General features: G+C 33.6%; 2 protein-coding genes and 1 long non-coding RNA gene across 7 annotated transcripts; 2 read left to right on the top strand and 1 right to left on the bottom strand.

Moving 5' to 3' along the window:
- The first annotated feature begins 1,042 nt into the window (after window positions 1–1,042).
- On the top strand, window positions 1,043–6,384 carry LOC128128600 (uncharacterized). The gene is made up of 2 exons (XM_052767494.1): window positions 1,043–1,806; window positions 6,206–6,384. The coding sequence occupies exons 1-2, from the start codon at window positions 1,065–1,067 to the stop codon at window positions 6,238–6,240; spliced, it is 777 nt and encodes a 258-aa protein (XP_052623454.1). The 5' UTR covers window positions 1,043–1,064; the 3' UTR covers window positions 6,241–6,384.
- Window positions 6,385–10,128: 3,744 nt separating this feature from the next.
- LOC111902212 (metallothionein-like protein type 2) lies at window positions 10,129–10,911 on the bottom strand. Its single transcript, XM_023898065.3, has 3 exons — window positions 10,754–10,911; window positions 10,571–10,645; window positions 10,129–10,486 (listed from the first exon to the last, which is right to left on the bottom strand). Exons 1-3 carry the CDS (start codon window positions 10,816–10,818, stop codon window positions 10,393–10,395), a joined length of 234 nt encoding a protein of 77 aa, XP_023753833.1. The 5' UTR covers window positions 10,819–10,911; the 3' UTR covers window positions 10,129–10,392.
- An 11,219-nt stretch (window positions 10,912–22,130) lies between these two features.
- LOC111902213 (uncharacterized) lies at window positions 22,131–25,371 on the top strand. Of its 5 annotated transcripts, XR_006186870.2 has the most exons (8): window positions 22,138–22,520; window positions 22,592–22,680; window positions 22,767–23,068; window positions 23,179–23,349; window positions 23,452–23,719; window positions 23,812–23,864; window positions 24,410–24,519; window positions 25,171–25,371. It is a non-coding gene; the product is annotated as an uncharacterized LOC111902213 (long non-coding RNA). The 5 variants fall into 5 exon arrangements; XR_002853708.3 differs by having other exon boundaries at window positions 22,131–22,520; window positions 23,426–23,864; XR_002853707.3 differs by having other exon boundaries at window positions 22,137–22,520; window positions 23,452–23,864; window positions 24,396–24,519.
- The last annotated feature ends 2,351 nt before the right edge of the window (window positions 25,372–27,722 follow it).

Here is a 27,722-nt window from a genome sequence, read left to right as displayed (position 1 = left end):
TATGCCTGATAGTATGAGTTTAGCATTGTATGCTAGTACAGTTTTCTCATTATGAGGATAGAATTGCTTGAGTAGTTACTTGTGTCAGAATGTTGCTTGCTTTGTGCTTTGTGGGACTCCGAGTGATGGGAGTTAGCCATTAGGTGAATACGTCACATCACATGTGATCCGGGTTGAATAATCTCAGAGTGTTGGATTTGACCCTATTGCGCAGCTCTTGTTTGAGTCCAACCGTTGTAGGGATGAGCCTTTTACTCGAAGGATTATATGAGCCTCATCACATGTGATGGTATTCAGGTGATGGCTAATTAGCATTATAAGGAGGCCTTCAGCAGCTGAGGACTGGTTTGAGTGGAGTCAAAGATTTCCCTAGGGCAAGCCTAGGATGAGAGTAGCAGAGAGCAGTAGTAGTAGTAGTGACTTGGTGGAGTCAAGGCAGTTCTTGAGGAAAGTACGGATAGATGTGGAAGGTAGTATGGGCCCGTACTACTGAAAGTAGAGGATCCGTACTCGAATCAAGGAAGGCTGAGGCAAGAACAGGAAGCTAGTAGTAGTATCAATGATCCCTTGATGTTGCCATGATGTGTTTCAGAATGGTGGTTTTGCGTTCGAGGCTAGCAGACGGCAGTACCGGTGCCAGGGAGGGATCAGGATCAGGCTCGGGGGTCGAGCGCATGGATGAGCAGACCAGAGAGTTTCTTTCTTCGGAGATTACTCGTATCATACTGGAGCAGACTCATGTGATCTTCGGTTCGATCAATGAGGGTATCCTAGAGCTGATGGATGAGAGGTTGGGCACCTTTTGTGCCGAGGTGGCGGCCATGATGGGGTCGCGCACACTTACGTTCAGGGAGTTCAGGGCATGTGGAGCTCCAGGTTACCACGGGTCGCGGGACCCCATAGCGAGTACTAGATGGTTGGCGGATGTGGCCAACGCTTTCCGCACGAGCAGGTGTCCCGAGGGGGACAAGGTTAGATTGGCGTCCTGTCTTCTGAAGGACAGGGCACGGGATTGGTGGGAAGAGGTCGGACATACCATTAGAGATGATGCAGCGCTAGATGCCATGACCTGGGCCGATTTCTCTACCAGGTTCAGAGCGGAGTTTGCACCGGTTATTGAGATGCAACAGTTAGCTAGAGAGTTTCAGGACCTCACCCAAACTACAGAGACCGTGGCGGAGATCACCGCCAAGTTCAGGGAGAGGGCTCTTCTCGTTCCTCAGTATGCAGCCGATGAGGAGATGAAGAAGACCCGTTATCATGAGATGTTGCGGAGCGATATCCGCCAGTTTGTGAGCCGGTCCAGCTGTAAAACGCTGGATGACATGATTGCTAGGGCTCGGGAGAGGGAGATTGACCTTGAGATGGAGAAGAAGAAGAGGAAACCGGAGGCGATTTCGGGTACAGGTAGTTCGGGGAAAAAGCCCAAGGTTTCAGATCATAGATCCAGGAGTCAGCAAAGTCACGGTCGATGTGGCAAGTATGGGAGATTGCACGATGGGGTGTGCAAGGCAGGGAGTTCCGGTTGCTACAAGTGCGGTCGGACTGGGCATTTGAGCAGGGATTGTACGGCCCCTGCTACCGCCATTGCAGCATCAGATCTGATTTGCTTTCAGTGCAATCAGAGGGGACATAAAAAGTCCCAGTGTCCGAGTTTAGCTGCAGCAGGGAAGGTGGCTGCACCTGCCCCTGCTACTTTGAGGATTACAGATGGCCGGCAGGGCCGAGCCGAGGCGCCAGTGGCGAAGAGTAGAGCTTTTCAGATGACAGCAGAGGAGGCACGAGCGACTCCTGATGTGGTGACGGGTATGTATTTTTCCCTTCATCTCTATATTATTATTATTGATTGATTATTGCTTATGATTATATGTTTTGTATAGGGTTGTTCTCTGTGAACGACATTTTTGCTACAGTATTATTTGATTCAGGGGCTACCCGATCATTTGTATCACTAGCGCTTAGCAAGAGATTTAGTAGAGCTCCGGGGGAGCTGGATTGTCCACTAGAGGTTGAGATAGCAGATGACAGGACCGTGAGGGTCGCCAGAGTGCATAAAGGGTGTTCTCTTCAGTTGTTTGACGAGCAGTTTTCGGTGGACTTGGTTCCTATTCCCCTGCGAGGGAATAAGGTTATAGTAGGCATGGATTGGTTGAGTCCCAATGGGGCGGTGATTGATTGTGAGCTGTATCTAGTGAGGGTTCGCACTCCCAGTGGGGGAGAGTTAGTGATTCAGGGCGAGAGGCCACAGCGCGGACCAGCTTTTTGCTCAGCTGCGAGAGCGAGGCGCTATTTTCAGCAGGGTTGCGCCGGATATATAGCTTATGTTGTAGATGCCCGGGAAAAGGGTAAGGTGGCAGTAGATGATGTTCCGATAATGCGAGACTACCCGGATGTATTTCCAGAGGATTTGTCTGGAATACCTCCAGAGAGACAGGTCGAGTTCGGGATCGATCTGATTCCGGGTGCGGCGCCGATAGTTAAGGCCCCGTATCGGTTAGCTCCCCCTAAGATGCAGGAGTTGTCTACGCAATTGCAGGAGCTGCTAGACAAAGGTTTCATCAGACCGAGTAGTTCGCCTTGGGGAGCTCCGATTTTGTTTGTGAAGAAAAAGGACGGGTCGCACCGCATGTGTATAGATTACCGGGAGTTGAATAAGGCAACGTTGAAGAACCGTTACCCACTCCCGAGGATAGATGATTTGTTTGACCAGCTTCAGGGAGCGTCTTGGTTTTCCAAGATCGATCTACGTTCCGGGTATCATCAAATGCGAGTCAGAAATGAGGATGTGCAGAAGACTGCTTTCAGGACCGGGTATGGTCATTATGAGTTTGTGGTGATGCCATTTGGGCTCACCAACGCTCCAGCCGCATTCATGGACCTCATGAATCGCGTGTGCAGGCCGATGCTGGATCGGTCTGTGATAGTGTTCATACATGATATCTTGGTGTATTCCAAGACGCATGAGCAACATGAGGAGCACCTGAGAGAGGTGCTAGAAGTTCTGAGGAGGGAGAGACTTTTCGCAAAGTTCTCCAAGTGCGAGTTCTGGTTGCGCGAGGTGCAGTTCCTTGGTCACCTCGTCAACCAGAAAGACATTTTAGTAGATCCGGCCAAGATAGAGGTCGTGATGCAGTGGGAGGTCCCGAAGTCTCCATCCGAGATTCGGATCTTCCTAGGGTTGGCAGGGTATTACCGGAGATTCATTCAGGATTTCTCCAAGATAGCAGTGTCGCTCACCCGACTGACCAAGAAGTCGGTGGTGTTTCGTTGGGGGCCTGAGCAGTAGGCAGCATTTGAGACCCTCAGGCGGAGGTTGTGCGAGGCTCCGATCCTTACCTTGCTAGAGGGAGTAGAGGATTTTGTAGTCTACTGTGATGCCTCAATCACAGGTATGGGAGCAGTATTGATGCAGCGAGGCCATGTAATAGCTTACGCCTCGAGACAGTTGAAGCCCCACGATGCTAACTATCCTACTCATGATTTAGAGTTGGGGGCGGTTGTGTTTGCCCTCAAGATTTGGAGACATTACCTTTATGGGGTCCGTTGTACCATCTACACGGATCACAAGAGTTTGAGGTACCTTATGGATCAGCCGAATCTGAACATGAGACAGAGGAGGTGGTTGGATGTGCTGAAGGATTATGATTGTGAAATCCTTTACCATCCAGGGAAGGCCAACGTAGTGGCCGACGCCCTAAGCCGCAAGGCGTCAGCAGCCCCTATCAGAGACAGTGATTACTCCATTGTTGGAGCGGATCAGGGAGGCTCAGGTTTAGGGCCTCAAGAAGGAGAGACAGAAGTGTGAGAGGATAGTGGGCCGAGTAGCTTCGTTTGATTATGATAGTCGAGGGTTGTTGACCCTTCACGGGAGAGTGTGGGTACCGTACTGGGGCGGAGTACGGCAGGTGTTGATGGACGAGGCTCATAAGTCTCGATTTTCTATCCACCCAGGGGCGACGAAGATGTATAGAGATCTTCGACTCGATTACTGGTGGCCCTGCATGAAGCGGGATGTCGCCTGGTATGTAGAGAGGTGCCTGACCTGCAGGAAGGTCAAGGCAGAACACCAGAGGCCTCACGGCAGGATGCAGCCGTTAGACATTCCCGTGTGGAAATGGGAGGACATCACCATGGATTTTATCACCAAGCTTCCCAGGACCGCACGTGGGGTAGATTCGATTTGGGTAATAGTGGATCGGTTGACGAAGAGTGCGCATTTCATACCGATCCAGGAGAGCATATCGGCGGAAAAGTTAGCCGATATCTATGTGCGTGAGGTAGTGGCACGTCATGGAGTGCCGGTATCGGTGGTGTCAGACCGAGACATCCGTTTTACATCCAGATTCTAGAAGCGGTTTCACGACGAGATGGGTACTCGTCTCCATTTCAGCACCGCTTTCCACCCTCAGACGGACGGGCAGAGCGAAAGGACGATTCAGACTCTCGAGGACATGCTCAGGGTTTGTGTCCTAGACTTCGGTGGCTGTTGGGATACGTATCTTCCGTTAGTGGAATTTTCGTATAACAACAGTTATCATGCGAACATTGATCGACCTCCCTTTGAGATGCTTTATGTGAGGAAGTGTAGGACCCCGATTTGTTGGGGCGAGGTTGGTCAACGGGTCATTGGGAGCACAGAGGTGGTGCTCAAGACGACCGAGTTGATTCAGAAGGTTCGTAGTAGACTGCAGACTGCGCAGAGTCGGCAGAAGAGCTACGCCGACAGGAGGCGTTCAAACTTGGAGTTCCGGGTGGGCGATATGGTCCTTCTGAAGGTCTCACCTTGGAAGGGTGTCATCAGGTTGATTAAAGTGTTTTTGTGTGGATTCTTGAAGGCTTGAAGAAGAAAAAGAAGAAAGGACCAAAGAGAAGAGGTGTAGAGCAAAGATCCAAGGTCAAAATCAGAGTTCATTGAGGTATTTCTCGGAATCCTTCTGTTTTATGCTTAGAACCTCCATTAGAACATTTCTAGGGCTAGTTTGATGTATTTTCCAACCTTATAGTTGTATGGATGCCTTAATAGGTAGAGATATCCCTAGATCTGTTCATTTAGGAGTTGTAGAGCCCGGATCTATTGCCTTTTTGAAGTTGCTTTGCATGAGAACCCTAGATCTAGCCTTTATTATGCTTTTTGAGCCTTATAATCTTCATGGATGCTTATGGACACGTAAAGATAGAATCTTTACGTGTTAATCGAGCTAAGAAAGCCCAGATCTATAATTTTTATACGATGGATTCAAGCAGAATCGAGCTTAGAGTAGTTGCATGCATGCGACTCAGCGAGTCGAGTCGCGAGTCCCCAATTTTTCCCCTTTTGAGTGATGTCGAGTGGGGACCTGTGAGTAGTAGAGTGGACTCAGTGATTTGGAGGACAGACTCAGTGATGGAGGGACTCGACGAGTTGTTCATACAACTCAGCGAGTCCAAGACAATCTTCTTAGCTCAAGAACAACTCGTCGAGTTGTTCATACGACTCGGCGAGTCGGATGCAGATTGCCTGAGTTTTTGAATCGAAAGGGAACTCGTGGAGTCGATGCCATACTCGACGAGTAGCCACGAGTAGGGTTGAGAAGTGAGAATAGAGACTCGGCGAGTTGGCGGCCCAACTCGGCGAGTCAGGACAACTGTAGGTTGACTTTGACCGGGAGAGTTGACTTTGACCTGGGGTAAAAGAGTCATTTTACCCCAATGCAGTGATTAGCATTTGATTGAGTGTGTTTATGGATTTGTAGCCGGGGAGATACTGGAGCAACAGCAGATAGCTTCTAGAGCCATACACACAGCAACCAGTTCACGAGGTGAGTTTCCTTCTAGTAGGAACGGGTCTACGGCCACAATGCCGGCCCGTTTAGTTAACAGTAGTTCCGGACTTCAGTCCGATACAGTAGTTAGAGTGCTTGATGTCTTTGTGATTCAAGCATGTTTGGTATTATGTGTTCCGGACTTTGGTCCGATGCAGTATGTGTGTTATGTTAGCAAATACGTGTTTATGTTATGCTATGTTCAGACAGTTCCGGACTTCGGTCCGATGCAGTTAGTTCCGGACTCCGGTCCGATGCAGGGGACAAGGTCCCAGTCAGTTCCGGACTTCGGTCTGATGCAGTGGGCAAGGCCCAGTATGTGCTTTATTTGTTATTGTGTGGTATGTGGTAGTCTGGGGGAGCTCACTAAGCGTCGTGCTTACGGTTTCAGTTCTTGGTTTCAGGTACTTCCGCAAGTAAAGGGAAGAGCTCGGGATGATGGTATCGCACACACCACAGCTTCAGTTTTTGTCATGGGAGTTGATTCAGTTTCTTGGATATGTTTGATACAGTTGTGACACAGTCTTTCTCACAATATTTTAGTATGGTTTTGGGATACGTAATGCATGGTTTTATTATGTGATACTCAGTTTTATGGTTTTTGCTATATTAAAATGAAATTTTCGGGTCGTATTTTTGGGATGTTTCATCTACACTTCATACTAGTACGCCCTGTGTACTCCCTATGTATGCCCCACGTACTAGGGTTTCCCTTTAAACCCTAAGATACTCCAAAGGCCAAAACTTCTTCGTTATGAATCCAATTTCGACGATCCTTATATCTATGAAAAAGTAACGAGAAGCTCTACGCTTTTATCAACTCATACTTTCCATAAAATTTCCCGAAAAAATCCAATTTCCATAAAAGCCCGTGCTGCCATTTTACCAAAATACCAATTCGCTTCAAAACCAATTCCGAACACCCGAATCATCTACATTACATCACCCACACCCAAATAGGTAACAATTCAGAACAGGGCGTTACAATAAAGTTTCCAAATTTATTCATAATAATGTCTCAAACTTTTAAGATCTAAACTTTAACACACCAAAATGACCTAAATGACCAAGATAACTTACATGGCTAAAAGGGAAGGAACAAGATCATAACTTTCCTAGTCCATGATGTCCAAGAAGCATTCTAAACTGATCAAAATGTGTTGGAATCTAGATCTGAAACATACAATGTTATTGGGACATTGGAGAGTACTAAAGTTGCAAACTTTATTCCCAACTCTCACTCAAACTCATTAAAATGAACCAAAACACCAAATACACTTAGATCCAAGATGAAATGCAATAAATCTTGGAACTTTATAACTTACAAAGGCTAAAAGGTAATGAAAGTTGAGATCTTCAATTGCCAAGTTTCAAGGATCAATCTTGCATGAAAACATTGCTTCAAAACCACTAAAAACTCCAAAAATGGATGAGAGAGAGAGGAGAAGGGAGGCTCAAATTTTGAAAATGGAGGTTAGGGTTCTCCCAAGGGGTTCTAGATATGATGGATACTAAGAAAATATCCTAAACATGAATGTTTACATTTAAATACCTTGAAAACCCTAAAATCCATGGGCTTAGGCTGCACAGTTCTCACACCGTGAGAATATACATCTCACCTCGTGAGAACGAGTTTTCACACAATTTATTCCAACTTCAAACAATCATAATTTCTTCATTGCTACTCTGTTTTCGGCGATCTTTATATGCACGGAAAGGCATTGACGAATCCCACAACCATATCTAATTACTATATATATAATACATGTCGAACTAAAACCATAATCCATGCAATAAACCCATGATATTACTTTTTTCATTTTACCATTTTTCTTCAAAGCATAATTTGAAGGTTTTAATCACTTAACCAACTTTATATGCACTGAAAGGCATTGACGAGTCCCACAACCATATCTAATTACTATTGATATAATACATGTCGAACTAAAACCATAATCCATGCAATAAACCCATGATATTACTTTTTTCATTTTACCATTTTTCTTCAAAGCATAATTTGAAGGTTTTAATCACTTAACCAACATTATCAACATCCAATAATGTCTAAACCCTATTCCCTTAAAGCCCAAAGCCTTTACTGGATCCATTTATTGTCCATAATTTCGAAATGAAAAGAGATTGGAAGAAGAAAGTTTGAGTTTGATGTCGTTTATGAGTCGGATTTGAGTTCAATTACATAGCAAATGTAGATAGTTACTTTTGGACGACTATCACATTTCGAATACTAACTCATTTCTATTGTACAAAAATGTATCATGATTTGAGACCTAGTTATTGGTGGCTATTTGAAGCTCTAATGACAAACCATGTTGAAATGTGTCTCATTAATAAAATAGATGAAGAAGGAATTGTTATTAAAAATAATGTTAGACTAGTTGCACAAGGTTAGCAACAAGAAGATCATGGATTCATGGTGGTCGGCACATTAAGTTGCAAGGATAATCATATTCCAGCGAAGTCAATATGGATTTAGTCGATGTCATCTAGATTGACTGACCATATTAAAATAGCCCAGCTTGCTTTCAATTCTTAATACATAACAAAAACACACTATTAGTTAAGGGTGAGCAAAACCGAACCCGGAAACCGAAAAACCGACAAAAACGAAACCGTAAAACCTAAACCGAAGCATAAACCGACAGTTTGGGTTTGTATTATTTAGAAACCAAAAAATTCGGTTCGGTTTGGGTTTTAGGAATGTGTGAAACCGATAGAAACCGAACCGAACCGAACTTTATAAAAATATGAATTCTGCGATTTATATATGTATATATATATGTTTTCCTTGACTTGTAAGCACAAACAGATGGCCGGTGTGTTGGCTAAGAAGGCGGATGTATAATGCAAAAGACCCGGGTTGGATCCTTTCTCTTGACATGTGGAGCTTTTATTTTGTTTACTACTATCAAATTCCTTTGTTTCTTTTATTTGTTACAGTGAAACTTTATCCCACATCGACAGAGGAACGAAACATTCTTCCTATTCACATCTTATATAAAGCAATACAAACTATCATATCCCACAAGTAAAATTTTGAACAGGTTTTGGGTTTAAAACCGAGACCGAGTTTGAATAAACCGGGAAACCGACCCATCGGTCTGGGTTTAGGGTTGGGTTTTAAATATTTGAAAACTGACGTTATCGGTTTGGGTTCGGTTTTGGGTCAAAACCGACCCATGCTTAGCCCTACAGTTTGAAATGTTTCTATACACAAATAAGAACATGCTTTCAATTCAATTTACACGATAATAGAAACATGTTTTCAATTCTATACACGTAATAATTATGTACTTTATATTTTGTACACATGCTTACACTTCAATACTTGTTCATGTATTCCATTGACAGATTCATATAAAGAAAGAAATGTGTTCCATTATAATATCAAGCTAGTTAAATTTCACATATAAATGGAACTAATTCTTAAATAAAAGACAATGGAAAGTAAAGTTTTTTACTAACAAAATTGACGCGGCATTTCTAGAAAATAAAGGTATAAACTCAAAATCAAATGAATATATGTTCCAATTTTGAATTAAGTACCTTAAAAGTCATATCATGGCCGAACTTTGATTCTGTATGTATCAAGTATCATCTTCATAAAAGAAAAAAAAATGTTGATTTTATACATGCACAAATATCCTTGTCAAACATATGTAACATTTTAAAACAAATTTCTGAAAAAATAATAAACATAAAGAGAAATGAATCAACAAAAAGACAAAAACATTTGTCAAATAACCAACCTTCCATGTGGCAAACTCGGTTTGGTGTCTAGGGACCTAAAATTGTATTCTCGAAAATTTCTTTGTACATAATTATTAGGGAATTGATTTGTATATAATATTTTGCATCCATATATATGATAACTATATACTATTTTTAAGCATATTGTGAACCCTCTAAAACATGAACTACTGTGGTGTACGGATAAAAAAATATTATTTTTCCCTCCCATGATCAAAATATTCTATTTTACTATGATTATATTTTCAACCACAAACTTGTATGAGCTTTTCTTCCCCTTCAATCGAACTCAAAGACATTAAAAAGTATCTTTTCTTATTCCTTTTTAATTTAGAAACACAAGTTAACTTTTATTCATTTCCCTTTTTTTCTTTTCCTCACTTTTGTTAAAAATAAAAAATCAAGAACGTGACATACCTACTTGTGTTAAGAGACTAACATTCAAGTCGCACTATTGATATTTTTTTCATTAATGAACTATATCAATTCATAGAAAACAAAATTTGCATGAAAAATGCCAATGATCAGTTATTCGTATGTAGGAAGCAGAAAAAAAAAGTTGTTGATGATTCCCAAACAAGAGCATTGAGCCATTAATATTTCATAACGATGATTTTTAACACATAAAGCAAACAAAGTAGCCATAGACTTAACCCCAATTTCATATTTCCAAATCACATCAGAATTCAGAAATTGAAATCAAAGAAATCAAATGGCATATAGTTCCTTGTTATTCAGCACACAAACATAAAAGCTAAAACACAGTAAATACATAATTCAAACACTGCAGATTGTTTGGGGAATCCTGATATGACCTTCGTCCTCAACAGTTGCAAGGATTGCATTTGCAGTTGTCTCCACACTTGCAGGCATGTCCACCTTCAGCAACGAAGCTGCTCTCGCTTCCCTCAGCAAACCTACAAAAAACCCCATTCAATTCTCATCAAAATTTAAAAAATTTGAACTTTTATCAAACGGATCGCCGTCGTAATGCTACGTACATCTGTTTGGGGGCAACGCCATCAACGATCACGGCGGTGGAGGCGGATTTCTCAATGTCAGGGTACATTCCACATCTGTAATTAAACAGAAACTCAAATTCAGTACAATTATCGAAGAAATTGAAGGAAACGATGATGATCGGAAAACGGTTTCTCGATCGAGGAAAATGGAAGAAAAATTACCCGTTGCAGCCGCTGCCGCATTGGCAGGATGAGCCACAACCGCACTTTCCACTGCAGCAAGACATGATTGAGAGATTTGGAGAGTGAATTGAAGAGGGTTTGAGTGTTGTTTTAATGGAATTCGCTGAAGCTTGTGGTGTTCTTAGGGGAAATCATTTGGTGATATATATAGAAACTAATGGTGATGATCTACCGTACACGTGTCTGCATCTAAGACCATTTACGCATCTGGGGAATTGTTCCTTCCGTTACATGACACACACGGGATCAGATTGTCAAATTCAGTGAAACGACATGCAAAACCCTCCTCAGTAGCGTTTGTTTTTATTTATGTTTTCGGAAAAATATTCCAAACAAATAAAAATAATATTTTAAAATAAGTAGTAAATTGTGGGTTTTTATTTCTCTTAGTTCTATATGATTTTATTTAAAATAAAATTAAATATGAAATTTTAAACATTTAAAGTTTAAATTTATAAAAGAAAAATAAGAAAAATATTGAATTATTAAAATTAAAGTGTTTTTTCTTTTAAATGTAAACAAATAACTTAGCTAAGTAAATAAAGAAACTAATGAGACTTTAATTTAATAATTTTGAAATTAGAATGAAAGCCTATTAATGAAATTAATATGTATTTACTATTATATTTAAATTTAAATATTATATGAATTTATAAAAATAAAAAAAAAGTCAGCAAAATGCATTAGAAAATAATAAATGATAAAATTATTTTCATTTATTAAGAAGATGTTTAACTTTAACATATTTTAGATTTTTAATTAGAGTTTTGAATTTTATTATGATTTTGTTTACGTTTTAAATTTTATTGTACCAATGGGCTTGAGTCCAGCGGTATCCGGTGTTGCCCTTTCTTCTTGAGGTTGAGGGCTCAAGTTCCGTCGTAGACATATGTGGATTTAAGGTGTATTTAGGATAGATTAGATTTGCCGTTTTAAAAAAATAAATTTTATTGTAAATCTAATCCAAACATTTCTCTATATAAATTCTTTCCAAAATTAGGTTTTTCTTACAAACATTTCTTTATAAAAAAATAAGTTTGCCGACATAAGTGATTTTTAGTAGTAAAAAAATTAAAATTCACACTTGTTTTTTTTAACTTATATGGATTGCCAAATTACGACATAATGAATCTTTCTATTTCCAAGCTTTATCTTCAATATACATATATTTTTTTTGTTTTTTCTCATCACGAATCATGTGTATTTTTCATAAGGTTGGAGTTAATAATAAAAAGTCAAATCGTAACATCTCTATAATATGTAAATGACTATTTGTCTCTTAAAGTTGTCGGAATTATTCATAATAAGATATTGACTACAATTAAAAATGTTTTATCAATAAAATTTCTATTTATCCGTGATCTAAGCATAAGTGGCAATGCAATCCATTGGATCTCATTACTTCTTTTATATTGTTTAGCTTTTAACAAATATGTATTATATTTTTTTATTATTATATATATTTATAAATTATATTATCTTCAAATTATAACAAAATATACTATCATGTATCAGTTATTTATTTTAAATTATTTATACTTTAATATGAATTCAATATATAAATATTAAAATTTAGTTTTATGATTAATTAATATCATTTAATACATAACATGATATATAATATTAATTAGTTACTGCTTTTAATTATAATTAGTAAACTAAATTAGACTATCATATCATACATACTTATAAAGCTACCATTTTTCCTTAAACCTCATGCATTTGAAGCCCCCATAAAAAATTGTCAACATCTCATGCATTTGAAGTCCCCATAAAAATTTGCCAACATCTCATGCATTTGAAACCCTCACACCTTTTCACCTTCAAAGTAATTAATCATACATAATCTCATTCTAAGAAAATCACACACTATATAAGTTCAGCACCTCATGCATTTGAAACTCTCACACCCTTTCACCTTCATTATATATGTAGTTATATTAGTACATTTTTCTTACAAAAGTCGTCATTTGGTTGAAGATATTATGATTCAAAAGTTTTCATATAGTTGAAGCATTCACGATCCAAATATGATGCTTTGAAGAAATGGAATATGTCACATCGATGGTAATTGTAATATGATTTTTTTTTCAACCAAAACAAATGAAGCTTTTCTATTCTTTCTTTATATTCAATTTCTCATTTGATATTTATATGTGATTTGTATGTATTGCTCAATCTTGAATCTGACTCTCCAAACATCAATGTTTTGCTTGGAATATCTTTCTCATTCTTCTTTTTCAAGAAAAACATTTTGATTGCAGGTTAGTGAAGAATTGATATCAAGTTTCTACGGTTGAATGGTGTTAAATAAATAAAGAAGATTCAGAAAACAGATATAGGGTTTTTTTGTTTGAGCAAAGTAGACGAATGTTAGTTTTTTCTTTTGATTTAAATGTATATTTATGTAACATTTTTATTTATATATTCAACAACCCAATATTCTTATTTATTTGATTGTAGTTTTTCTATTTTGATTATGTTTATTTTCTATTATTTTTTTGTTGGGTTATCCTACACAATATATTTACAAGACAATATTTAAAAGATAACATAATTTTTAACATTTGATATGTAATTATGATGACTTATCATGATATGTTCTTAACATGAAAGTAATTTATTCATATTACTACGACAAGAATTACATATGACATTTTCGAAACTATATATTATATGTGATTTGTTTAACATATATATACCTATATATGTTATAAATTAATAATTAAATATCTTTATGTTTAATAATTGAAGGGATTAAAATGATGCATCAAAACCAATTATTAAGATGGATATAATAATAATAATAATAATAATAATAATAATAATAATAACCACAATAATAATAATAAATACACATTTTCGTATTCATTTGAAACTCACACTAAAACTCAAAAGTTTTCTAATTTATGTATATTTATTTGTTACAACTCAAGAGTTTTTAACTTATGATTATTAACCACTAATAACTTTTTTATTTTCCTTTCTTTTATAAGGTTGTAAAGTTTTGCTCATTAAAAACATTAATGTATTTGAAGAGATTTGTGATTTAAATATGAAAAGTTAATATAAATGTTATAATAAATGTTTTAGTGTTTTTATGTTATTAAAAGTTGTAGTGTTTATTTTTCATATTTTTTATTATTCGTTGTATGTATATCTTTTTAATACAATTATTATAATAGATGTTTTTGTAGTTTTATGCTACTAAAAGTTGTAGTTCATATTTTTGTTCATATATTTTGTTACCCGTTATATATAGATTATCATACGTTTGATATATAATTTACACACTTTTAAACGGTTTATAAAATTATAAAATAATTGTATATATCACAATGACTTACAAATTAAAACTATAATTATCATATCATATCATCATAGCATACTATATTATAAATGAAGCATTTTTTCTTTCACCACATTAATTTGAAACTCCCAACTTTTCATATTTCAATATAATATACTTAATTTATTAACTTAAATATGTTTTTAGTTGTCAACATTATCATAAATGGAAGAATTTGTGACTTATCCATATGATATACTTAATTTGTTAACTTCAATATATCGTTAAATAAATAACCTATATTAATATATCAAATAAGCTTAAAATTTTAGTGAAAAATCTAGAACCTAAAGTAAAATATCAAATAATGTTTAAAAAAATTCAATATATATTTTTTAACATAGTTAAAAGGAAAACATTAAATATAATAATAATAATAATAATAAAAGAACCTAAATTGATGAATCAAATTAACTAAAAGGTGTCTGAAAACTATATTTTAACAATATATTTTTAACTTGTGCTGCGCAACGCGCGAGAATTCGTCTAGTAAATATATAAATCTAAACTGAAAGAGACTAAATTCAATCCACTTGTTCCGACTCTTTGTAACCCAAAAGAACTAACAAAGTATAATGATTTTTTGAATCTTTGCTTTTTCAAGTGGGGGATCAAGCTTTTGCAAGTTGGAATGTTTTTCTAAATTTTTGGTTTTTTGATTTTAATATTTTTTCTTAGATTTGGATTTAAAGATGGTTCGACGATTATCAATGAAGGTTTCGGTCACCACCAATTGCTTAAGCTAGTATATATGAACTAATGAACTAAACCTTGATCTTTATATTACACCTTAAATTGAAATTAGCCTAAGGACATCCACAATGCATTAAACTTATTAGAGTTTAATGGATTGACAAATCATCATTTTACTTACTATACAACTCTATATTAATTTTTACAATGCATCAAACTAAATAGAGTTCAATGAAATCCTACCTAATAAATCAAAATCTTTTTGTCACATATCATCTCCTCCTTAATTTGGAAACATGATATTTTCCAGAATTTTTGAATTTTCTATTTTCCACTTGTTATTTTATTATATTTTTTATTTTATTAAATTAAAATTCCACATTTAATATGTAAGGTATTTATTAGAAAAATTTTATATATATAATATATTCAATGTTTTAAATCCTCATTAATTTTAATAATTCAAAATTTTTCTCGTTTTTCTTATAAATTCAAACTTTTCAAATTGTTAAAATTTCATATTTAATTTTTTTTAAATAAATTCATGTAATACATAGGTCTCACACCTAGTATATTTTTAATAGTTAAAAGGTTTCCTTTTTCATATTGAAGAGTTCAATGGTCATTGAACTCTATGTCCATTGAATGTCAACATGACATTCCATAATTATAGAATTTAATCCATTGAATGCTAATTAGGCATGTCACCCCATTTAACTCTCTCATTAAACTATGTATTGTGGATGCTCTAAGATATAATCTAACCTATTTTAGATGATTTTATGTTAGGATTTTTTTGTATGTAACGGATGTGTGGATGTACAATGTTGTTAGAAGCTATGCTTTTCTTTTCTTATCTTAGCTCCATCACTTAGTTATGAATTTTTTTTTAATTGCAAAAAGATTATACAAGAATACCTTTTATCATGTTATCAATTATCTCTTCATTTTCTTTTTCTTCCCCGCAAGAATCGAAGTAGATGTAAATTCTTCATCTTCTTTTTCTTTGTTTACGATGAAGATATATTCTGATAAAATCATTTCAATGTTCCTTATATATCGGAACTAGGCGAATCCTCGCGCGTTGCGCGAGAATAGAATTATATAGTTAAAATAATTACTTTTACCAAATTATTATTTAATATGTCTACTTTGAAGCAAATTGTTAGTAGTAAAGCAAACATATAGTTAACATATTAGTTTTATTAAACATTATAGTTTAATTTTTAAGTCATTGTGATATATATATACAATTATTTGATAATTTTATAAATCATTTACAATTGTGTAAATTATATATCAAATGAATGATAATATAACGGGTAACAAAAGGTTTGAACAAAAATATGAACTGCAACTTTTAGTAATATAAAAATAGAAAAACATCTATTATAACATTTGTATTAAAAAGGATATATATATATATATATATATATATATATATATATATATATATATATATATATATATATATATACAACGGATAATAAAAAATATGAAAAATAAATACTATAACTTTTAATAACATAAAAACACTAAAACATCTATTATAACATTTATATTAATTCTTCATATTTAAATCACAAATCTCTTCAAATACATTAATGTTTTTAATGAACAAAACTTTACAACCTTATAAAAGAAAGGAAAATAAAAAGTTATTAGTGATTACTAATTAATAATCATAAGTTAAAAACTCTTGAGTTGTAACTGATAAATATACATAAATTAGAAAACTCTTGAGTTGTAGTGTGAGTTTCAAATGAATGTTGTACTTAGAAATGTATTATTATTATTATTATTATTATTATTATTATTATTATTATTATTATTATTACTATTATTATTATTATTATATTCGTCTAAATAATTGGTTTTGATGCATCATTTTAATCCCTTCAATTATTAAACATAAAGATATTTAATTATAAATTTATAACATACATAGGTGCATAAACATGTTAAACAAATATAATATATATATATATATATATATATATATATATATATATATATATATATATATATATATCCGTAAATGTCATATGTAATTATTGTCGTAGTAATATGGATAAATTACTTTCATATGAAAAACATATCATGATAAGTCTATCATAATTACATATCAAATGTTCAAAATTATGTTATCTTGTAAATATTGTCTTTTAAATATGTTGTGTAGGATAACCCAACAAAAAAAATAATACAAAATAAACATAATCAAAATAGAAAAACTAAAATCAAATAAATAAGAGCATTGGGTGGTTGAATATATAAATAAAGATGTTACATAAACATACATTTAAATCAAAAGAAAAAACTAACATTCTTCAACTTTGCTCAAACAAAAAAACCTATATCCATTTTATGAATCTTTTTTTTTCATTTAACACCATTCAACCATAGAAACTTGATGATAATTCTTCACTAACCTGCAATCAAAATATTTTTCTTGAAAAAGACGAATCAGAAAGATATTCCAAGCAAAACATTAATGTTTGGAGAGTCACATTCAAGATTGAGTAATACACACACCTCACATATAAAGATCAAATGAGAACCTGAATATAAAGAAAGAATAGAAAAGTTTCACTTGTTTTGGTTGAAAGAAAAAATCATATTACAATTACCATCGATGCGACATAACTCATTTCTTCAAATCATCATATTTGGTTCGTGAATACTTCAACTATATGAAAACTTTTGAATCACAATATCTTCAAATCCTTCTTACATGTAAGATTTTATATAACACAAAAGACACAAAAGATTGACCTTTTTATAGTAAACTTTTCACTAAATGCTAATTAAACATAATATAAGTTATAAAATTTTGAGTGTTAAATCATAATTGAGAAAACTTTTGAGTTGCATTAGTTAAAAAAGGGGGTTTCAAATGAATGTGGTTTGAGAAAGTTAAAAAATAGGGTTTCAAATGCATGAGATTCAAGAAAAAATATTAGCTTTATAAATATGTATGATATATTCTGATCCTTAAAACATAAGATATAATTATAATAGATTTAAGTTTAAAACTCAAATTTGAATTCATAAGCTTCACTTTTAAAATGGTATACCCTTCAAAAATAACAATGGTGCATATACAACCCGAGACAACAAGTCTATTGCCCCATTTTTATTAGTGGCGAGCCTACACTATTAACACATGTGTATATCAATTAAAACGATAAGTAAAAATAATTAAATAAACAAACACCCCTAAAAACAAAAAAAATTAAATAATTTTGTGTTTGGGGGGTATGGGCACCAAAATGGCGTGGAAGGCCAACGTGGCACCTCCACAACAACGTTGTAACAAGGACTCGAGGAGCACATAACCCCTCTTGCTTCTTAAATGTTAACGTATCTCTCGTCTGCGTTATGACATATTGCAACGGGAGAAAATTCGAACGCCGACATGTATTACTGTTCACAAATGGTCATATAAATATATATATATATATATATATATATATATATATATATATATATATATATATGGGTTATGTTATTTTGTTTTCACTATCTATAGTGTGCATGTATGACTGATTCTGGACCAATCATTTTAGTTATTTTAAGAAAGTAATTAATGCATATTACATGTTGAAGATATAATAGGTATTAATTACATCTTCAGCATTTAATATGCATTAATTACTTTCTTAAAATAACTAAAATGATTGGTCCAGAATCAGTCATACATCCACAACAACGTTGTAACGAGGACTCGAGGAGCACATAACCCCTCTTGCTTCTTAAATGTTAACGTATCTCTCGTCTGCGTTATGACATATTGCAACGAGAGAAAATTCGAACGCCGACATGTATTACTGTTCACAGATGGTCATATATATATATATATATATATATATATATATATATAACATTATTTTTTAATAACAAAACCCAAACATCCCTCCACCAAACCCAAACTCACAACCAAGCAAAACCTTTCATTTTCGGATTCGTTGGGTACGAAAATTATTTTAACCTATTATCCTCTCAAATATCACCATAGGATTCGACAAAAGCAAAGTGTGCTGCAAAACATATGAAGGACGTTGAATGGAAAACAAAGCATATAGCGGAAATCGAAGCGAAGTTCGACAAACACAATTGACTACAAAATGAAAAAAATGAGTTGCGACATAAGCACTTGGATTTCTTTCATAGGCAAGCGAGGGAGGAGAGGGAGCGACACGATAGAGAAGATATGACAAATGAGTGGTCAATTTTTAGGTCTAATGAGGAAAGTGTATCACAAGAAGATATGGACCTGCTACGAGTGATGAAAGCGAAGATCGGAGAAAAACATTTAGGCAATTAGGAGTATAGTTTTATTTTTTAAACTTATTGTATTTTTTTGGTCGTGGAATGTTTTTTGTTTTTTTTTTAATTTAAATGTTATGCGTAATTTAAATATTATGTTTTATTTAGATAACATGTTATATTAAATTATTTTTTTATTATTATTAAAAAAAATGATATAAAAATTAATGATTGTTATAACATGATGATTGGTGATCAATTTTTACAATAGTATTATAACATCATAGTTGTTGTGATATATGATATGACACTTTTTTAATGTTATAACGGATTGTTTACCCACTATAATATGTGTAATGGTGATATGTTATAGGGCTACATCCTACATGAGCACCTCTCATATAGTTATAAGTTTCAACTTTCAAGTTGTTAGTTTTATATAGTTTTTAACTTGTAAGTAGGTGATATTGTTTTCTAATTGGTTTTATAATTTACAACTTTGTCATCCCTATTCTAATAAAAGAATACTTTTAATCTCTTTTTGACATGTGTTATCATATTAAGCATCCTAATTAATACATTTTTATTGTCATGTGGCACCCTATTAGACCTCCTAATTAATGTATGTCATTTGTCAACCTATTAATTTTTCTATTTCAAATTTTAAATTTCACACTCTAATTACATTCAATTAACAACATTAAAATTAAAATAATACAAATTATAAGGTGATATAAATTTACATATTTATTTAAATTAACAATTATAATTTTATATAATTAAAAAATATCTCTTAATTAATAATTTATTTAAAATAATTGTTTAATAATTTTGAGTTCTCACTATGAAAGTTTAATTAACTTTTTAACCGTGGTTTCCACGGGTTATAAACTAGTGTTTTAATAAATCAATCAAAAAATCTTACGTAATTATTATATTATATTCTACTATTGGTAATTTATATATTTTATAAGTATACGATTGTACCTATAATTTATATTAAAGAATTAAAACTAACTTAATTCAATTATTAATTCTTTTATTCTTTTGGTAATAGATAGTTTTAGCAACCATATAACTATAGATTGTTTTTCAATATGAAATTCGTCGTTAAGAAATTGACTAGCAAAAATTTTATTATTTTTTTTTTTTTGCGTTTTTTATACAAATGAATATTGTATTGTTGATATTACAAAGAATAGCATCCAATAATCAAACCTTTTGATCCGTTTATTTTATCACATCAATTAAATTGGTATAGTATACCATAACTAATCTTTTTTGACCCGTTTTCATTTTATCACGTCAATTAAGTTAAACACACATGGGTTTAAATCTTGAATTTATCATTGATTTTTATGCAGTTTTTGGAAATTATTTTAGAGTTTCTGTTTCTTTTTTTTCATTTACAATTACTAAGGCTTAAGAGTTACTATAAATTAGGATGTTTGAACAAAAAACTTACTCCTTCCGTCCCAAATTAATAGTTTATGTTTTTTTTGATTTGTTCCAAAATAATTGTCCACTTCTAAAAATAAATATCAATTTTACCAAAATACCCTTCATTATTAGTTAAACTAAAATGTAATTAAATGCAACTACCATAAAATTAAATGCAATAAAGAGATATAATTGTCATTTTATTTAATAAAGTTAATGATAATTAATGTTTCCTTAATCTGTCTGTTTTTTGTAGACAATAATTTTGGGACAAAGAAAATAACATTTTTTCGGAACTTCATTAAATTTTTAAGAACAAAAATTATTTTTATTCAAAGTCTCCGGTCATGTCATCAGGTATCTAGATTAGAATGTCTAAACTTTATAAAGCATTTGAGAAAAATCATGTAATCAAAACCTCATTGACGAATGCATAGAGTTATACTTATTATATAAAGTTGTCCCTCTAAATTCTATCATTAAGTACAAAACAAGGGAACATAAATCATTAGAGCTAGCAAAAATCGATCAAACCTGTCATCCCAACCAAAACCCAACCTAAAATTAACGGGTTGGATTGAGATTTTCAACCCATTTAACTTAAATGAGTCAACCAGTCTAACCCATTTAATTAAATAGGTTAGGTTTGGTCAAAATTATCAATCCGTAAACCTATTTAACTTTAATATATATATATATATATATATATATATATATATATATATATATATATATATAATTTAATAAGTATTTGAATATTATCATGTATTAATGAAAATATTAATTTGTAAATTATAATGTTGCATTATTATTATTTGTTTAATAAAATTCAATTCTAATTTTCATCCTTTTTTAGCGCTAATAATACTGTTCATTTTCCAAAATCACTGTGAAACTAAACATTTTTAACGTTATTTGAACAATTTATTTGTATTTATGAATTATGATCGTGCTTTTGTCATAATTATGAAGTTTTATTTAAATTTTATAATTTAAGTGATATAATATTTAATTATATAATTTATTTAATTGATTTTTAAATAGATTAACCTAAGTTTAACCAATTTATTTAATAGGTTGGCTCGGAAACCATATAAACAAGTCAACCCGATGACAACCCATTTATCTAAAAGGTTAGATTGGATTGAAAATATCAAACTATTTAAATAAATAGGTTGAATTGGATTGAATTGAAATTTTCAACACAGTTATTAAATAAGTTGAAACCGAAACCAATCCATCCATTGTCACCTCTATAAATCATATATAGAGTTTTACCGTTTAAGCAAGAAGGTACAATTTTGCATGTATAAAGTACAAGTATGTAATTGTGGTTTATAGGCAATGCCTTGTTGTCACGTTTGATATCACCAAGGGTGGGGTGATGGGTGATATTCCCTTTTGAAATCAAAAGGATGGTCACAGAAACTCCACCTTACTTTTTACAAAAGCTCCACTTATTCTTTTGTTTTTTTCTCATTAATATATATATATTAAGATTGTGAAAAAAAAGAACAGTAAACTGCAGGAGATTTGGCAACAATGGTCCCTGTATTATTGTATAAATGTTAAAAAACGTCTTCTTTGACAAAACTGGTCCCTATTTTTTTTTTTCTGTATTGTGAATTGTGTTTCGGCTTTCAAAATTGCCCCACTTCTTTCTTCCAATTACAATTTGCTCTCTCTAGGTATCTTATAGCTGGGTCGGTGGTGTGCTGTGCTGGACAGACGTTCAACACGTGTTTGTTTCTGGAAATTTCCACAGCCTCCCCGATGAAATCCCTTTCTATTCTCTTTCCCCATCCCACTATTCTTTCTAATCGCGTATGTATTTTGTGTTCATTGAAGAGGCTTTCGCAGGGGTGGCTTGGGTGGAGGCGACATCAAGGTTTTTTGAATGAGATACCAACCCTGTCATGTTCCGCCATGTTGATGGCATCGACTTCTCGAAACTCGCTTCATGTTCCTGCTGCTTCCCCTAATTGCACCCTATAGGTATCATTTGATTGTTTCTAATGCTCTCTATCTTCCAAACTCGATTTTCCTTGATGTTGCGTCTTCCACAGATCCTCCAATTTCTTTCGACGACAACAACTCAGTCCGTCCAACTCATTCGGCATATGAGTTCGAGTCAGGTGGGGAAGCAACGCATCAGGTATGTGGGGAGGCCCTCCAATGATTTCAATTTTTATACATACGATACACTTAAATTGGAAGTCAATTTTTTTAAGTGTGATTTAGGTTACATCGGTTGTGCCCCCAAAGATTTCATGAAGACTATCATTGATGAAATGAATCTTTAGCATCTGAAACTATCCTTCCATACGATACTTTGAACTACAGAACCAAGGATTATTAGACGGAGCTAAAACCATCATGGTCCGCTTTTTAGGTCAGATCATGTATGCTAACATCATTTACGTTTTTTTACTCTTTTATTTCCCTCTTTTGGTGCCTAATGTTGAAGATGATGATCATTTCTTATCGTGTTCTTCGGATGAGCGTCATGAATGAAGCCTTGGTTGTGCCCTTCAAAAAATCAGGTAAGTATGAAGGTGATTTTAATATAACACTCGCTACTTAGATTTAGAAACAATGTCTGCTTCAAATATTACAGGCTACTAATCCCTGTTTCATACCATTTTACTGTTAGGCCTAATCAATTTTTCCTTGTCAAATCGACAAATACATATCGATTGAGAGGCGGATATTGACAGTAGAAGACGGGAAAGAGGATGAAAGCACCGGTTCCACCTTGAGCACAACAATTTTTTTTTTTTTTTTTTAATTTCGAACCCAAGCAAGATTCCTACTGCTTACTGAGGTAAATTAACTTTGGTTACTTCCTATACCCGCCAATTGTTTGTTAAAATGCTCAGAATCCAAAAATGAAAATTTAGCTTTTTTTTACATTTTTTATTGGTAGGGACCGGTACGTCAATCAGATTTTGAAAAAGGTCAGATCCATAGAAGTGTCTGCTGGTGTTTTAGGTTAATATAGGCAAGGGTAAGGGGAAAAACAGTGAAGAATGACTTTGCTAGGAGTTAGGACCTTTCATCCAATACATGTAAGGTATTTCAAGTGGGTGTCCATCTCTCTAGCCCGCAGGAGTCCCGGGAAGATAGAGGCAAGACAAACCGCATAAGTAAATATATAACCTACAGAAGAACGAGCCGAGCCGTGCAAGGACGCGGTTTAGTATTTGTTTTTTGATTAGATTTAAACTCTGTTTTCTCTTTTGTAGGAAGTTGGATGTATGCATTCATTTGATTTTTTCTGTTGCAGAAACACAGAGGTGAATTTCAAAGTATTGAAGGTTTGTTGAGATTGAAGAGAAGGTAACAGCAGCAATTTATTGCTTTAATTTTGTGATCGTCACTTTCAAAAATTAATTATTATCCATATGAAAATGAAAGTTAATTGATCCATCATTCCTATTTTACCTTTCTAAAAATCCCACTTCTCGGACCGTTCAAAGAAACTTTAAGGATCTTTAATTAGATTTGTCTTCATGACCAACGTTAATAGTACACAAACTAAAATGAGTAAATTGTTACTTAAATTAGATTTGTTACTCTAGGGATACTAATCAATTGTACCTGACATTAGATAAATAGGATTTTACTTTTAAACAAGCATTACATTGTATTTTCTAAATTTTTATAAACTTTACATAGGCACCCCTTAAAGGTAGACTAGGAAGCATTGCATATTTTTAATGATATTATACTAGAATTTCCATTTGTGGGTGGTTCTAAGATAGTATTAAAGATCATGACACTGTTATTGGAAGCTACCATGGCATACAGTACGATTGTTTGTTGTTTATTATCGTGAATTTTTTTCCGTTTCATCTATCGGTTTTATAGTCAACTTTTTGTAGGTAGCTCAAATGGAAGAAGTATTGCTTTTTAATTTCCATTTCTTATTATGGTGGACAATAGTGTAAAAATATTGCGCCCGGGTGGCGCACACACCTCACAGCTGCTGGCAGTTAAGTATTCTGTGACAGTTGACGCATAATAATTCTTACTCCATACTTATTTTTCCAGATTCCATGCATTTAGTTCCACTCCAATCTTACATATGGAATAAATTACAGTGGAATCCAGATTCCAGAAAATCCTTTGGCCTTTGAATTTAAACATTAAAATTACTCAAATACCCCTTCCAAACGATTCTTGGAACCAAAAATAAATTTGAGTAAAACGAGTAGCTATGAGATTTGGGGGCATTTTAATGAAATGTTTAGTTTTATGTAAATAAAAAAATGCAATACAAGTTATAATTTACCCTTTTAACTTTCACCATTATTGTCGTTACATGAGCTTAACATTTTTTTTTCTTTTCGGAAATGACCACATGTACTGTTGTAATTGATTTGTTTATCAATTCCTTAAATTTTTATTTCAATTGAATAGGAGTATCACAATATGTATTTTTTTTTATATCTAGGAAGACAGTATTGAAAATGTGCACTGGATTATATAAAAATTACAAGCAGCAACTATTAACACTTCTTTTATCATGTCATGTGTCAAACTTATAGTCGACACAGGCTATTTTTGAATGTTTGACTATCATAAAGTTGATTAAGAAAGTAGATGAATATAAATTTTAATTGCAATCTTATTTTTTTTGCAGAAAATAAAAGCAGACGATGGGAAATTACACAGAATAGCAACATACTTTAACTTGGATACCAATTTATGCAATGTACTTCTTTATTCGTCTCAGAAAACAAACACATTCTGCCCCGCGCAACGCGCGGGTAACCCCTCTAGTTATCATTATCCAACTCTTGATATTTATTAAAATAATAATACTTTGTCACGTTAAGTTTCACTTGTTTAACTTCTAATGTCTGTTTTATAATATAATTATATTATGTGAAAAAAAAATCACCTGTTTATGACTAATACAAAGTGAATTTGACTACCTTCTCTTTAAATGTATCTACTATAATAAATAGAGGTTTTTCTTTTCTTTTGTTACATGTCACATTTTCATTCAATTTATCAAATATCATTTTGTGGTTATTTTAAATTAATTTTTTTCTACATGTCATTTTATAAGTTTTTCTATTTTGATAAATTCCACATAATATTTTAATATAATAATTACAATAAATATAGTAATAAATGAATATCAATTTTATTAGTGGATTTACCTTCTTATTTCAAAATTCTCAAATTAAAGTTCATTAGTTTATTTTGTTTATTTATTTAAATTTAAAAGATAAAAAAAATCAATTTTAATAATTCATTATTTTTCTTATTTTCTTATAAATCCAAAGTTTTTAAATATTTAGACATTTATATATAATTTTTTTAAATTAACTCATGTAATATATGAGTCTTACAACTAGTATTATAATACATGATAATTCCTAAAACGAAGGAAAAGATAAATACAATAAAATATATGGTAATATTTTCTAATAAGACGAATGCTCAAACTGCGTTTGCAGACTAAAAACGACTAATAACAACTGTCATGGTAAACATTTGATGAAGATATCATGAAGAACCCGAATATGTCCAAGAGTGACCTTGTCACGAACAAAATATACATTCATTTCAATGTGATTTGCGTGTTGATGTTGAATTGGATTGACGGAAAGGTAGACTGCATAAACGTTATCACAATAAACCAAATTAGTGGTCTTTAAAGGTGTGTGAAGTTCAAGAAGTAGATTTCGCAACCAACAAGCTTCAACGACCACGTTAGCAACGCCCCGATATTCTGCTTCAACACTCAAGCGAGATAGAGTAGCTTGTCACATGACAGACCAAGAGATCAAATTATCACTTAAAGACATAATATTTAGATGTGGAACGTTGACTATCAGGGCACCCTCCCCAATCAACATCAGTGTAAGTAATAAGTTGAGATGGTGTAGAAGAGTATAGATGTAGTTGGGATGCATAATGCCTTTTAAGTACCACGTGATCAGTTTTAAGGCATTAAGATGTGGCCCTCTAGGCGTATGCATGAAAATAAAATTTTGTTGGACAGCATACGCTATGTAAGGCCGAGTAAAAGTCAAATATTGGAAGGCTCCGGTTAGCTGGCGATAGTGAGAAGTATCAACGCCTGGATTGTCGGCAGAGGCACTAAGCTTGGAGTTTGTATCAACTGGTGTTGCAATACGTTTGTAGTTTTCCATTTTAGTGTGTTTGAGAATTTCATTTGCATATGTTTGTTGAAATAAAAACATACCACACTTTGAATAAGTAATCGAGATGCCCAAGATATGTTAGTTTGCCAAGGCTATTCATGTCAAATATGAATTTGAGAGAGGAGATGATGAAGGCCTTAATTTTGGATTATGAAGTCGTGAGCACGATATTATTAAGGTAAACCAAGAGATATGCGTACTCATTATTTCGTCTAAAAATACAGATGAAATTATCACTCTTGCTACGCACAAAACCGATGTTGAGTAGATATTGCGCAAATTGTTGGTACTAAGCTCATGGCGCTTGTTTTAAACCATACAAGGATTTGTGTAGCTTGTACACATAACCAAGAAAAGAGAAATCAACAAATCCTGGTCGTTGATGCATGTAAATTGTTTCTTTAAGATTCCAATGAAGAAAGTCGTTTTTAACATCAAGTTGGTGAATTGGCCACTGTCGACTCAACGTTAGGCTTAGAACAGTGCGTATGATGGCTAGTTTAACCATGGGACTAAAATTTTAATCACGATCAATAGAAACTTCTTGAGATTCATTAATGACAAGATGATCCTTATATCTTTCAAGAGACCCATCCAAATTATAATCGTGGCGAAAACAATCCCAACCAATGATGTTGGATATGGGAAAGAAGGTATATATAGACTATTGTTGTCGGGCTTGGGGATGTGGAGTAGGGCCGAAAAGACCCATTTGAATACCTTGGGTTGCTGTTGGATATAGGAAAAGAGGTATAGTCCATGGAGATGGGTGATTCTATGATGTCACACCCCCGGCCGCCGGTGGAAACGCCGAGGTGCCCCACGTAAATCAGTGATCAAGGTTATTGAACATACATTGAACAATACAAATATAATCTTCTATTATTACTGAAATAGAAATTGCATCGAAAAGAACTATCGCTAATTCACGACACATGCCTACCAAACGACGTTTAAAAAGGTGTAATAAAAATAACGGAGAGTCTTCTGAGTGAACACTTTCGACCTGCTAAAT

Source organism: Lactuca sativa, chromosome 9, assembly GCF_002870075.4.
Source record: "Lactuca sativa cultivar Salinas chromosome 9, Lsat_Salinas_v11, whole genome shotgun sequence".
NCBI lineage: Eukaryota > Viridiplantae > Streptophyta > Magnoliopsida > Asterales > Asteraceae > Lactuca > Lactuca sativa.
The sequence above is the reverse complement of the archived record's forward strand: the minus strand, read 5'-3'. Positions and strand labels throughout refer to the sequence as shown.